At 42.2% G+C, this 14498-nt stretch overlaps 1 protein-coding gene and 1 long non-coding RNA gene across 5 annotated transcripts in view; one reads left to right on the forward strand and one right to left on the reverse strand.

The window, feature by feature from the left end:
* The window catches only part of LOC130405765 (NACHT, LRR and PYD domains-containing protein 1 homolog), a 53483-nt gene that overhangs the window by 26316 nt on the left and 12669 nt on the right, over positions 1–14498 (reverse strand). For all 4 annotated transcript variants that reach the window (XM_056610958.1, XM_056610960.1, XM_056610957.1 and 1 more), the window contains 2 exons: positions 6933–6965; positions 6749–6823 (listed from right to left, as the gene is read on the reverse strand). In XM_056610958.1, the coding sequence (XP_056466933.1) occupies positions 6749–6823; positions 6933–6965 (108 nt within the window). The remainder of the gene's footprint in view (positions 1–6748; positions 6824–6932; positions 6966–14498) is intronic.
* Positions 277–2854, forward strand: LOC130405780 (uncharacterized). Its single transcript, XR_008904370.1, has 3 exons — positions 277–587; positions 1783–1851; positions 2082–2854. It is a non-coding gene; the product is annotated as an uncharacterized LOC130405780 (long non-coding RNA).

Genomic DNA, 14498 nt, shown 5'->3' on the forward strand with positions numbered 1-14498 from the left:
CGATCTCTCTGCTCCACTTCACCACTTTTTTACAAGGGGAGGATAGCAGCATCGAAAAAACATTATAAGTCGGGGCATGTGGAGAGTTTCAGTTATGCCGATGAAGCCTGCACGCTGTTTACAAAATATCCTTCAGAGGGGTATTCCAAGTTGATTAAAAGAAACGATGCAACTTTTTCGGCTTAATTTACCTTAATAAAACAGGGAGTCATTGTGATGGTTCTATAACACTTTATGGGTCGATTGGTTGCTGTAACGACTCCCCCTAGTGCATCTTGGCGGAAAAAGGGAATATGCAAGTTTCTGCCGGCGACCCACCGCCACCTCTCGCGGGAGTCTCGGGTCACGCGAAGCACCGAATTGCTTTAAGGCACTACAAAGCCCCAAACACGGAACCGGCTCGATATAAGCACAAGTAGGACAAGGATTATACAATATCGGACAAACAGAAGAAGAGAAAAGGCTCACCGACAGAGGCCAGACATGAGTAAACGTTGGGCGGGCTTCTCAGAAATAGCGTGAACTGAAAGAAAAAGAAGACTGCAAATCGGATGCTGACTTGCCATGGCCGTGTTGCTCTTGAAATTGTAAGTACCATTGGGTGAACTTTGTCCTCTTTGTATTGTGGCTTCTTGATGTTGATAGTCTTGTTGGGAGCCCTGTATGTTTCTACCTTGCTTGCTTGCTGGGCTGTTAGCGTACTCGCTACCCAAACGGTTTGTTTTCATGGTTGCTTTGCTGTTCTTCTGTCTCGTCCCCGAGATACTGGCTAAATCCAGGTTCTTGTTTATTTAGATCACTAGATCGCTATTCGAATGCCTCCGTTCGTGTGTGTAGAGTATATCATGGGATATGTCCGGCTGGCTATATAATGCAGTACCCTGCTTCTTCACGAGAGCTGCTAGTTAGCACGTATTCGTCGGTAACAGAACTGTTATGATACGTGAATCTCCATTATAGCTTTAGCCATGTGGCGATAAACCGATTGTATCGATCAACTCGAGTGTGTAGCTCACGTCGACTTGTTTAAATGAAAATCGGTTTTCTCTTCAACATCCGCCAACGCTTCCCTCTCAGCTCCTGTAGTTCGGAATGGGCTCAGCCCTCCCCCCGCACAGAACGCGCATTTACCAAAGTGATACACAAACATGGCAGCGAGTGTGACTCAGAATCAGAATCAGAAATACTTTATTGATCCCCGGGGGGATCATAGAAGAAAAGACAAGATTATAAAGACTAATTTATTTAAGATTAAATGACAAGTTGTATACAACAATTTATTCATGTATGTATAATTTTTTTTGAGGTAAACATAATTCATTTGAAATATATCTGTGTGGTTTAATAATTCGTCGATCTGTTGGTAATGCCTCGGGGCTCCAGTAGGGGGATCGCGCTCCTCTTCCTCATTCAATACAGACGAGTGAAGGAAAGAGCTCCGTGTGTTTCTTTCTCATTCTTCTCCCGTTACTATTCCCTTTTTTAAGCAATTACCGTTTGAAAAACACTGTATATTTATGAACACATGTTGAAAGTTTCGTTGGCACTATATCAGAACTACCTCTTATCATTAGTAATATTTTATGTTTACAGAAATATTTTATTTTATATTTTATATATTTTACATTTTATGTTATGTTACAGGTTGCACTGTTTAAAATGGCAGGGCCTGCCATAATTACCTTTTTTTTAGGCCATATCGCCCAGCCATGTTATACCTTTGGTGTATTTCCCCACTTGTAAACAAGTTTGTAAAAAGATTGCTTTGTATTTTTTTCGTAGTTACAAGCGTTGGCGGGTACAAGTGTCACGAAGAAATCCAGAGAATCCTCAAGATGTTACACAATAGCCGTAAGGCAAAAAATTAAAACATGAATTTTTTTCTTGAATTTCTTTCACCAACCAAAAATATTTATTTTTCTATCCAAAGTGTTTATTATTGAACAAATGAAAGAAAGGTGGTGCAAACATCTGTTATTTGAAAAATTGAAACATTTTAAAACCATTTACAATAATATTTATTTACAATGTTTATTTGCAAGCATTTACACGTAAACATAAATGTGTCCCTTATCTTCCAGACACAGCATCTGCCTATGACAACTCTCCTGCGGGGACTAGCGACAGCATACCGCCTCGATCTCTGAATCCATTTCCCTGTAATTCCGTACACAAGTAATGTAGGCCTACTTACTTGCAGATAAATGTACGATTGTTGCGCAAATTGTTCAAGCTATCGTTATGTATTATGTTGGCCAACACTCTTACACTGATCGTTCTGTTCAACAACCAAAGATAAAACAATTTTAATCTAGGATATAACATCTCCCCGTCAACTTTAAAAAAGGATGGGTTTATTGTAACCCATACACCCTTTCAAAATGTATAACCTTGTCTACTTTTTATTAACATCTACCTCAGACATGGCTCCATTGCCGGTGTTACACCGAATTCTGCGACCCACCGAGAAGTGTGACCCCAGGGGGCGCTGTTGCACATTATCTGCAACATGCACGTGTGCATTATATCGAAAACATAAATAAAACATAAGATCTCCGGTGGGTCTTTCTTTTCTTGATACTAACATTAATTCTAAACAGCATTTTAAACAGTAGCCTATAATAGGATATGCTCAAAGGTAATTCATTGAATTTAACCATCACTGTAGCTTTTTATGGGCAAAGAAGCAACGGTGAAGGACCGTAATAAACGCCCTAGCCATGTTATTGGTCTGTAAAATGCTAATCATATCAATGAAATGTATTTATTAAGCACCTTAACTAAAAAGGTAAATGGTTGGGGGGAGATCTTATGTTTTATGTATGTTTTTGTCATGCCTGTCTACTCTTCAACCTCATGCATATTGCAGAAAATATGCAACAGCGCCCCCTGGGGTCACACTTTTCGGTGGGTCGCAGAATTCGGTTTAAAAACAAATGCAAATGGCTAGCGTAGAAATGGATGGGGAAGGGTCGTCAACAAGTTGTTACGACAGTGTTGTAATTGTTGTAAATATCTCCTCCGAAGCTGTAGGGCAGGGTTCCCCAATTAGTTTTTCCAGAGGGCCAAATTTGGTCAAACATGCCATGCCAAGGGCCGAAATGTCGTTTCATTTTTCTAATTCGCCATTTTTATGTGCAAATTTAGCTTTAATTATAATTACTGTTTTAGCGATAATGCAGGAGGGCTAGATCAATTAGGTTTAAATAGCATCCAGCTTCGACTGGAGGGCTTCAATCGCTTCGTACATGTCAGCAACAGTGTGGTTCTTGCCTTGTAGCTGCAGGTTAAGGTGATTCAGATGAGACATGATGTCACAAAAAATTAACATCTGCCAACACCTTGGCGTCAGCCCGCCAGAAATTCGTGGGCTTTTGGGCTCTGCAGGCTGGATAAAAACGACACACGTTCATCACGCAGGTCGCACACCCTCTCCAACACACGGCCTTTACTCAGCCAGCGAACATCGTTGTGCAGCAACAGATCTTTGTGTTCAGCTGACATTTCCTCGGCACCTGCTTTCATAGCTCCACAACTTTTGTTTTGATTTTTTCCTCTTGATTTAAGATTTCACCAGCCATGTGAATTGCACATTGTTTAATGAACTCTGCATCAGCAAAGGGCTTCTTAGCTTCATCAAGCGTCCAGGAAACATGCAATGAAGCAGCTGTTGCGCTCTCTTGTGCCGATGCCGTTTTGCATATGGTTAAAACTGACCGCTTGTATGATGTCAACATGCTTGCAATCTTTGGTTTGCGTTGCTCTGATTTTTCTGGGAAACTTCCATTAAAGCTGGCAGCATGCAAACAGTTTGTGTCAGGTTGTCCGATTTAATGACAGCCACCCTCTGCTTGCATATTAAGCATGTCGGCTTTGCGTTGGCATGGTCCGGTAAAGAAAAGCAATACTTATCGGTCCATTCAGTTTTAAACTGGCGGTTCTCCTGGTTGACCTTCCTTTTCATGGCAAATTACATGTTTCTTTCATCAATTTTCAATCCGTTGATTTTTGACAAAGTTGTAATTCCCTGGGATGACAGACGGATAGCGGGAAAGTGACGCACGAAGCACGTTATTACGTCAGCACGCAGTAACGTCAACGGTCAAGTGGATGGTGTGGGCTGAGGGGAAAATATAGCAGACCGCGCAAATAAAAAAGAAAAAAAAAAAAAGTTTTTTTTTGTTTTTTGGAGATAACATGTGACATGTGGGTCTGCGCGGGCCGGACATTTTGCTCTTGCGGGCCGGATCTGGCCCGCGGGCCGCTAATTGGGGTTCACTGCTGTAGGGGGAGCTCAATGCGAGCGTAAACCAAGAAAACAGCGAAGAAGTGGCCAAAGTTGCATGGTTCCCATTTAAGCAAGGTTAGAACTAAAGCCAACATCCACTTCCATCAACCCAGTTCAGCCGTGCCTTTCTCAGGTTATTTCAAGCCAGGTTTACGTTATCGTGGATTGCGCATGCTCACGAGATATGTAACCAGCCCAGAACCATGAAGGTCGAATCATGGATCAAAAGTCTGAAAAGGACCAAGCGGGGTCTTTTCCAGCGGCGTAAAGAAGCTGCTTGTGGAGGTCTATGAGGAGTAGCATATAATAACTCAAAAAGGGAACACCGTAACCATTAGGGGTGTAACGGTACACGTATTTGTACCGAACCGTCACGGTACAGGCACTTCGGTGCGGTTACAGAGGTGTACCGCGGTTCGTAAATGTGGCGTACATAGCGTTAATATGGTGAATGTAAAGGCTTGTTTTGCAATACGGAATTTAAAACTTGAAGTCGGAGTTCCACCCGAACCGTTTAGCCAAAGTAATGTAGCGACCCTGGGACAGTTAAATAGTTTGTGTTATGTGTTGCATTATATTTCGTTGTCCGTTATGCCAGTTGTTCTATGTGCATGTATTGTAATGTTCTTCTTGTCAATCAGTGTGAGGGCGAATCATTAGGTCAGCTGGGGGAGGGCTTTGGAAGAACAGGAGGGTGGGGGCCTGCACACGAGTGAGACCGTGTTGGGGGTTGCCGGGGTAACCGGGGTTTGTTTTGGGTCGGTTTTCTGCCGTTGGTTATGTCGTTACGGGTTTCAGTGACCTGGTTTTGGTTCATTAAAACTACCTTCAACTACTAATGAATCGACATCATTATGTCACCGGCGAGGTCACTACATTGGTGTCAGAAGTGAAACTATTATTTATTTATTTTTTCTCGGTCCTGCTGTGCTCGGCGAGTCGGCTACTCCGACTCCGTAATCCCTTCAGCAGCTCTCAGTCGGGATGTCGGATACGCAATGCAATTGGCCGCCCGATCTATCTTATACAGTGTATAAAATATAAGATCAGCAGCTCTCAGTCGGGATGTCGGATACGCAATGCAATTGGCCGCCCGATCTATCTTATACAGTGTATAAAATATAAGATCAGCAGCTCTCAGTCGGGATGTCGGATACGCAATGCAATTGGCCGCCCGATCTATCTTGTACAGTGTATTTACAAACCGAACAATTAGAAACCATTTAAGCAGTGTTGTAAATACACTTCCAAAGCTTTTCAAATCTTATTTGGTGTTTTATTGGTCCTGGTGCAAAGTAAACAATGTACAAAGTAATTAAGGTACAAAGTCAAACCGAAGAAGTGATTCAGGAAATGATTTGTTAGAGGACCAATCACAGCCCTTGCCGTCTCCGTTGCGTCGACCAATAGGTCCATGGTTTCGACGCATAGTTAAAAATATTGGATGTGCACGTAAGCTACGGAGAGGGTCTCCGACAGGCTGTCCGGCTATGGATAGGGCTCCCTGTGTCTACTTACAGCACTTTAACATGCACACGCATTTGAAAAGGCGCCATCCAGGTGTTACTATCACCGTTGCTGTGAAAAAAAAAAGCGAGCTGTACAAACCCAGCTCACTGGGAATTCAGAAACGGAAATGCCATAAAAGAATTGGTGTTTTCAGTGCTGCTTTTTTTTTTTTTTTTTAATTCCCCTTAACTATTAACCGTACCGTATCGTACCGTACCGTGACTTAAAAACCGAGGTACGTACCGAACCGTGACTTTTGTGTACCGTTACACCCCTAGTAACCATTAATAAATACAGTATGAATAATTAGTATTAAGCGTAACATATTAAAAAGTAGGCCTAATATTGACCATAGATTAGAAATCAGGGAGATAGTCTTGAGGTAATGTGTCAGACTTGCACCTAGTCATCCGGGCTTCAATCCCCACCTAATTAGTAATTTAAGAAGGATTACTGGAGAAATCAAAAAACTTCATGCCATTTATTTTCATTTCTTTGAATATTCTAAATTGGCTGACTATAGTATTTTTCTCAACAGAAGTGGTCTCTTTCCCATGCAGCAGTGTCTTTGTCATCGTGACAAAGGCTTATCAGTAACATTAATATTAACTTTACCATGGGTTTTTACAAGTTATATTTGGGTTCTACGGATATTGTAAGACATATCTATTATATCAATAGATTGGTATGATATATCAATCATGTTGGCCAGCTGAACGATTTGGTCAAGGCTGATCGGCGGAAAAGAACTCAGACGGCTTGAAAAGATCATCGAAGGCTTTGACGACAGCCGCACAGCAAACACCATACAGACACAGGTCCCCGATCTCGCCGGACGGCCTGACGACCGATGATCTGGTCGGTGTGTAAGGGCCTTAAGGGCCTTTAGGGAGAAGCCTGGAGGTGCAGTATGTAGCATGAGAGAAGAACCAGAAGAGCCACGACTCTTACCAGAATCAGAACAGTCCTCCTCTTCATAGCTGTCCACCAAGGGTATGCTTGCTGTGTCTTCGGTGAGAATCGTTCCTGTGAAAGGGGGATCAATCAAACACTGAAATGTATAAAAGCACTCAACCAATCACGGGGAGCTTAGTTGCAAGCTCAATCCATGGTTTATTTACATATATATACATACCCATATGGAAGCTTTCCACTTTTGATTGTATTTCTGCAACGACACACAATTTTGCAGTTATTAGTGATTGTTTCGTTGAGTTCATATTTTCTCGAAGGCACTTTTACTTAGAAGTAATTGATTATTGGTTCTGTATTCAGTATTGGCCTAAATTAAAGGACAACGGTAGCAACCCTGTGAACTTTATTGACACACACTGTTGCCAAGAGCCAATATCCCCTATGCGTTCACTATTGAGGCAAAGAGCAGATCAGAGAAGTATTTTGAAGCATGCACGGGCAGCAGCGGAGCACACAGCATGCCTCAAATTAGAAATGTATTTAATGCAGCATTAAGCCAGCAAACCATTCATTACATTGATGTCACCTAATACTATGACTAATGGCAGCGCACGTATTATAAAAAACAATTTTAACATCACATTTATTTCACACAGACAGAGAACCCCTCCAATAACAGTTGCCCTCACGATACACTTGCAGGCACTCCTGCACACCTGTTGCGCATTGAGTAATCAGCCTGCACACCCGCCACACCTCACCACACACACACTCAACCCCCGGTGTCCTTTGGTTGGAGGAGCCCAAATTAAGCCACCAAGATGTGGGTGTCCCTTCCAGTGAAGGTGGCTATTGCACTTACTAAGTGACACATTATTGCAGAATCCTTTAGAAATTAGTGAGGTCCAGATTATTTTCTTTTAATGGAGCTTATTACTTGCATGTCTGGACGAGCAAAATTGTCTGTAATTAAATAGATACAGAGGGACTTGTTGACAAAAATACATTTATTTTTATTATATTTTGTGTGTGAACACAAACTCGGCCTACCTTCCATAGTTTCCAGTAAACGCAGGCTACAGCACTATACAACTGTATAATCCCCAAAAAAAAAAAAAAATATATATATATATGTAAAGATATTTTAATGTATGATAAAAAAATAAAAACTAAACCTTCCGACTATAGATCATCTTTGTATGTTGTGCAGAACAATATGCAGGAAACACGAGTCAACTCGACTACTGTAACAGAGCCAGATTAGTAGACTTATATCGACTTAAAGCTATACAGTACGATGTGAGAGAGCTAGCATGATTTGAAATTAGCTTCTCTTCGGAGTTCCGTTTAACTCCTCCCCCACCCTTCAGGACTCCCTGCCCCCACCCCTCGACACAGAGCCGTAAACGAGCGCTGCTGCTGCTTAGCAACCAGGTAGCTACACTGCCGCTGCCTCATTGAGCGAGAGCTGAGCTAACGGTCGGCTGCGTTTCTCAACAAACTACGATGTCTCATTCACCGGTAAGATCACACCTAATATTATAATATTATAATGCTAAATGTTTAAAACAAACATGATGAGGCCTACTGTTACTGTTAGTAGTAGTACTCACAGCCGTCAGGCTAGCTCATAAGCACAGATTGACTGGTAACAGTAAAGAAAAAGTTCACAGTTTACTTACACACATATTTTGTGTAGTATATTACACTTTATTTATCATTCATTGTTTTGCTTGTCAGAGTTCACAAGATAAGAGTTTTTTGGGCTCTGACCCAAACAGTCCCGAGCCAAGCACGTTGTCGGGTCAGAGGGGACGGGCCCGAGGTCGACTGTCTGCAAGAGTCCTTTTCAGTTTCTGTCTTTCTTTTTCTTGCCTTTTTAAAAGGATGAACCGGGGCAAGTAACGGTGGCAGTGGTAACTTCTGTTGTTTCTCTTCCATTGTGTAAACGTTGTAGGCTCACTAGTGCCCTATACCATGAAGCTCGCTGAACATACCCAGGCTTTCTTGGGAAAACCTGGCTCGATAGAGCCGCAACTCGCAATCAGAGTTAAATGGTACCACGAAGCTCACTTTAGATTCAATTAGTTGAACCAGGTTTTCCGCTTTAGGTTCAGTGCGCGTTCACGTGAAAGGGGCGTTTTTTGCGTCATTTTTCTCACCTTTACGATAGATCAAGCAGTCTATATGAGTATAAGCAGGGCTGTAGTGGTCAAATTAGAGGTGGGTAAACTATGCATTTTTTGATCAGACCGACCTCGACACAACGCAACGCAAAGTGTTGCGACTCTGTAAGGCTAGCCTGGCTATATTCCATTATGTTATCAATTAAAGTCATATTAAATCAATCAATGACAGTCAATGAATGTGTTTGTAGTTTATTCAAGTTATTCAAATTTCAACAGTAAAGAAAAGTATGTGTAGATTAAGAACTATCTATCTATGGCATGTGTGTATGTGTGTGTATTAGTATGCATGCTTTTCACAGTAGTACCCAGAGGGCCTCCTTGTCCTCCACGTCAGGTCCTGCCTTGCAGGGGCGTGTTCTGGGGTTCATGGCTCCCCTGTGCTTCACCAGCCAGGACTTCACATACGTGTTGGATTGAACTTTGTGGTGGCTGAGTGGTGGGCCATTCAGTTGAATAAACATCAAGGACGACACTGTGACCAAGTGCAGACTGCATCTCAGGGGGCACACTATGATGTTCATTAAGCTGAACCCCCTCTCACACTCAGCAGTGCTAACTGGAATGAGATGGTCGATATTCAGGAGTGGTGCAAGGTTTTCTGGAATGATGCTTGAGTTATCCTTAAAATCCCTATAGCCTTCAAGAATTTTTCTGTCATCAAGTCTGAACCTTTGGGCAAGTTGTTTCAACTTGGATTCCCCATACTGCTCCTCTAGGGAACAGGCCAGTTTGCTGGGAAAATAACTTAAAAGAAAATAAATAATAAAATAAAAATATTTATAATATATAAAATACAAATATTTATAAATATTTATATTTGTATTGGTTTAACCGCCAACCGCCCGAATTTAATTAAAATATATTTTTTTGTCGCGTCATCCGCCCGATCCACGGTTCAGCCGCGGAGTCCACGGCTGCAACCGCCAACCTCGCATCTCCAAATTGAGGCTTTAACATAGCGACCAAGCTATAGCGAAGTTGATACGCCGAAACCGGAGTTTAATATGGATAGTAAAACTCTGACTGACTTTCACTCATTTTGACGTGGGCAGTACACGGATAGCATGACTACGCATTGGCCAATCTGAATGCTCGTAGTCACTTAATAGTTCGTCAAGTAAAATTGATTTATAAATCACAAAAACAACTCATGTGAATTGATCATCTTCAGTCTTACTTTGTACTTGAGGCCTTTTTCGGGCATCTGTTGGAGTGGGAGCACTCGAAGGTCTCTTCAAAAATCGCCTGATATCCATGGCTAATTAATGACAGGTAGGCAGGCATGATAATCCACAACGCGCAGGGCCATGTGTTTACATACTTCCTGTTTACATATTTTCCTGGATCCTGATTGGTGTCACTGCCGCAGCCGCAAGGCACTGATTGGAGGGTCACAGACCATAATATCATAGGCCTACAGCGCAGATGAAAATGATTCAGATTGCAGCGTTTATTTGTTCAACAATATGAAACCTTGTCTTAGGTGTTTTAAAATGATGCTGAATTTATTTCCGATTATTCCAACGGCAGAATACAAGGCACAGGGAACTTTGAGGTGCGTAAACGCTATTTAGAGGTGCGTAAACGCTATTTCCTAAATTCCAGAGGTGCGTAAACGGCGTTTACGTGCGTTTACCCTCCACTACAGCCCTGAGTATAAGTGAAACGATTCTGCATATTGTCTGTAAAATAACTATGCCAAATGCAGATTTGTTCGCCATTAATCCAAATAGAATGATGATGATTTAAAAATGCATAAGCAACGTCCATCCTGCCTTATTCTATCATTTAGGGAATTCACTTTAAATACACCCTATTTAAGAAATGTATCACATGTTTTCGACCGCTGAGAGGTAGCGGCTGTAGCGTAGTGGATTAGTATAAGACCCGAACGCCAGCGACTGGGGTTAAAATTCGCCGGTCTATCATCATGCATTTTACCCCCATAGATGTGGTGCCAGCACGGCCTTGAAAATATGGGTTCAAGTTCGAAATAAGCAAAAAAATATAATTCCATAAGCTTTAGTGAATAAGTATTCCATATGCATGAGAATTAGGACTTTTTAAGATTCACATAAATTCACGTCACTTGGGAGTCGAACCCCCCGCGCAGAAATTCAAGACTGACGCGCTACCTCCACTCTAGCACTCTGTCACTGTCACTGACACAATGCGCAACAGTAATCATTGTCTCCATAAGGTCCAAAAGGACGATCAAATAACGAACACCCTCTGATGAGAATCTGTATCTCTCATGAAGAACCCCAATTTCGTTGTTTGCACAATGACAATAAAGTCTGAAAACTGAATATCGTCAGACAATGCCAAGGGATCGGTTCTGTCCCGTAAAGCCCTTGTCTCCGGAGAGACGCCTGTACGAGAAGTGCGCCGGGGTCCACGGGAACACCCACAAATGGTGACGCCATTGTCAGAGGAGGGGCTAGGAAGCTGCGCACGCCGATTTAAGTAGCCGATCTCCGGCTAGACTAAGCCGAAAAACTGCTCCCGACCAGGTTTGGTTGCGAGCATAAGTCACCATGGTGATACAGCGACGCTAAAAGAGATAGACTTTCGTGGTACAACTAACCCAGGCTTGGAGCTCAACATACCTCGCTAACCCTGTAAGCGAGCTTCGTGGTACAGGGCCTAGGTCTAGTCCACCGTCATGAACTACTATGACAACAACGCGTTCTTTGCCCTCCGTGAACGCGCTCAGGCCGGCTCAGGCTCGTACACAGAGGGGAGAGAACGCGCAGGCTTGTGATTGGTTCTTTAGATCCGGGCACAGTGTCTCCGATTGGTAAGCATTTTAACAGGTTTATAGCAGATACAGAATTAGTTTTTTTTTTCGCTTCTTTTTCATTGCCCATAAGTTATTTATTGCTGTCAGGATGTAAAAAACAATTTAAACAACATATTAAAAAGTGCATATTACTGGATCCCGTACGATATGCCTTTAAATGGACTTATATTAATAGGCCATATGGTTATAAATTATACATGGTATTTTAAATGGACCTATATACAGCAAACCCCCTGTATAGTGTTGTGGAATTCAACAAGTCACGAAACGGAGTTCAGTGTGAAAGTGAGTGAACACCTGATACCACAGATAATAAGGATTTATTGTTGCTAGGGATGCAAACAATTAATCGATTATCGATTAATTGTCGATAAGAGATTACTCGATTAAAATAAATTACTTGCAATTAATCGCATTTTAACCCGTAATTCCCCAACCGTCCACGTGAGGGCTTACTTGACGCCAGACGTACTTGACGCACACGCGGGAACACAAGCGGGAACACAAGCAAAGCAGGGCCGTGTTCCAATACCAGTACTTCCATGAATATACTTAAAGGAAGTATACTATCCGCACTGGCTACTACGTACATTTTTCAGATGCTAGTGCTGTTCCAAATCGAGTACTTCGTGGTGCACTAACCGGAAATTACGATCACGACTGCCGCCGTGGCTCCTCCCCCGCAATAAACATCCCGCTTTGAACGGTGAACTCTTTACGCCTAGCAGCTATAAAAAGCTATAAAAACTATAAAAACTACAAAATGACTATATTAATGCAGGCTATGTGGAAAATGCGCCGACTTTGGCTCAGCCTGGCTCCGCCTCTTCTGCTACGTAGCTAAGAAGGCTGCCGTTGAGTACGGGGAGTGTCCTTCGATCCACACTTCACGATTAGCCCGTTTTGAGTACGGCATCCGGGTCCTTGAAGTATACTTCTTTTCGCCGGATCTGAATTGGAGTACTGCGTACTCAAATTTTGGCTAGTAAGTACGGACAGTACGGGTATTGGAACACGGCAGGACGGAGTGCAGTATGGAGCCACTTTAAGTTGGTTAATGACGACAAAGACGCCAAATGCACAATATGTGGAAGTATTCTAAAGTACAACAACTAAACGACTTTGTTGAATTACCACCTAAATGTGTCACATTCAGAAGGAAATTCAGCTTCTCAGAAGAATTGCCGCTTATCAATTAATCGATCATCGATCGATAAGATGAAACAACTATCGATTAATGAATTACTCGATAATTTGCATCCCTAATTGTTGCTTCCTATGGTTTTATATGCCATTTTGTATACATGTATACTAGGGCTGTAACGATACACAAATTCACGATTCGGTTTGTATCACGATTTTTGACCCACGGTTCGATACATCCCACGATTCTTTTAAATTTAAAAAGCATTTTATTTAAACAACACTTAAATACCAATTATCTTAATGTAACATTTAATAACAAATAATTTGGAACACTGAACAGATTTGAACCGAAAGAATACTATTAAAGTATAGCTAAATTAATAAAGAAATAACCAAAGATTGCAGTTGGAGGATGCTTTTTGGTGGTCGGCATAATAGGGCCCCTCTCTGTTTGGTTGGTTTATTCAAATATCCTTATTAGCGCTTCTTATTAGGCTATGTAGCTTAAATAATGACATAATCAGGCCGTATAGAATGCAACATGTTTAATAGCCTAACTTTCAATAGATGAGGAAAAACATGAACGTCACAATAACGGGGCATACTGTTACGAGTAGCATATGTGTGTGCGGGAGAATGGCAGTGTGCGTATGCGTGTGTGAGTGACGTCAGCGAGTGAGTGGACGAGCGAGGAGAGCGAGCGGTAGCGCGTGTGTCTAGTGAAGAAGCGAACAAGTCCGGTAGAATAAAGTACCCATCCTGTCAATAATCGGTGGCCGCTTCATTCCGACCTATAAGCAGACAAACTGCCAGTCAAATCACACAAAACAATAGAGACAGGATCACACAGGCAATTTTTTTCGCGCTTGGCCCACTCTGGATAAATGTCGTTCATATCGCATATGAGGACTTCGACGGCTGTGGAGAAATGCAATCCTCCGTAGCCACGCAGAGCTGTGATCACAGAGAGGGCATCTCGTCACATATTTACGGCATCGATAGGAGGGGGCGCTGTCAGCAGACTATTATTTAGACAAATAATTAGCAAATTTAAATCGGACAATTTGACCGAAGAGTTAGAAAGGGCATATCGCGCTTCTGCCTTCTCACACCGAGAGACAGGTTCGTGGCTTTGAGTATCGCGATTTTCGGTTTGATACGCGTATCGTTACAGCCCTAATGTATACAATAAACACAAGGTGATGATAGAGCTATGATGTTTGTCAATTCATCTACACAGTAAATTAAGAAACGGGAAAAGTAAAGTAATAAGTAGTGAAGTTACTTTTTAAATGCAGTAACTAGTAAAGTAATCTCATTACAATTTACAGAAGTAACAAGTAACTAGAACTGCAAGCAGTTATGCAGGGGTCCAAGAAGTGTGCATTTCGCCGGCACAACGCGACAAGAAATGTGCGTTTCGCCGGCACAACGCGAAGCAAGTGTTCAAAACGCCACCCTGAACCTGTGGATACAAAGGATTTGACTGTGGTAGGAGTAGCGAGAAGTCAGTGTAGCGTTTTCGCGGCGAAATTTTGTAGAAGATATACAATTTCCTCGTTTATTGCGCCCCCTAATGGCGAAATTTTCCTAAATTTTTATCGAACGTCATTAAGGTTAGCACCAACATGTTTGTAGAATTTGGACT

The sequence above is a fragment of the Gadus chalcogrammus genome, chromosome 16 (assembly GCF_026213295.1).
Source record: "Gadus chalcogrammus isolate NIFS_2021 chromosome 16, NIFS_Gcha_1.0, whole genome shotgun sequence".
In the NCBI taxonomy this organism is placed as follows: domain Eukaryota; kingdom Metazoa; phylum Chordata; class Actinopteri; order Gadiformes; family Gadidae; genus Gadus; species Gadus chalcogrammus.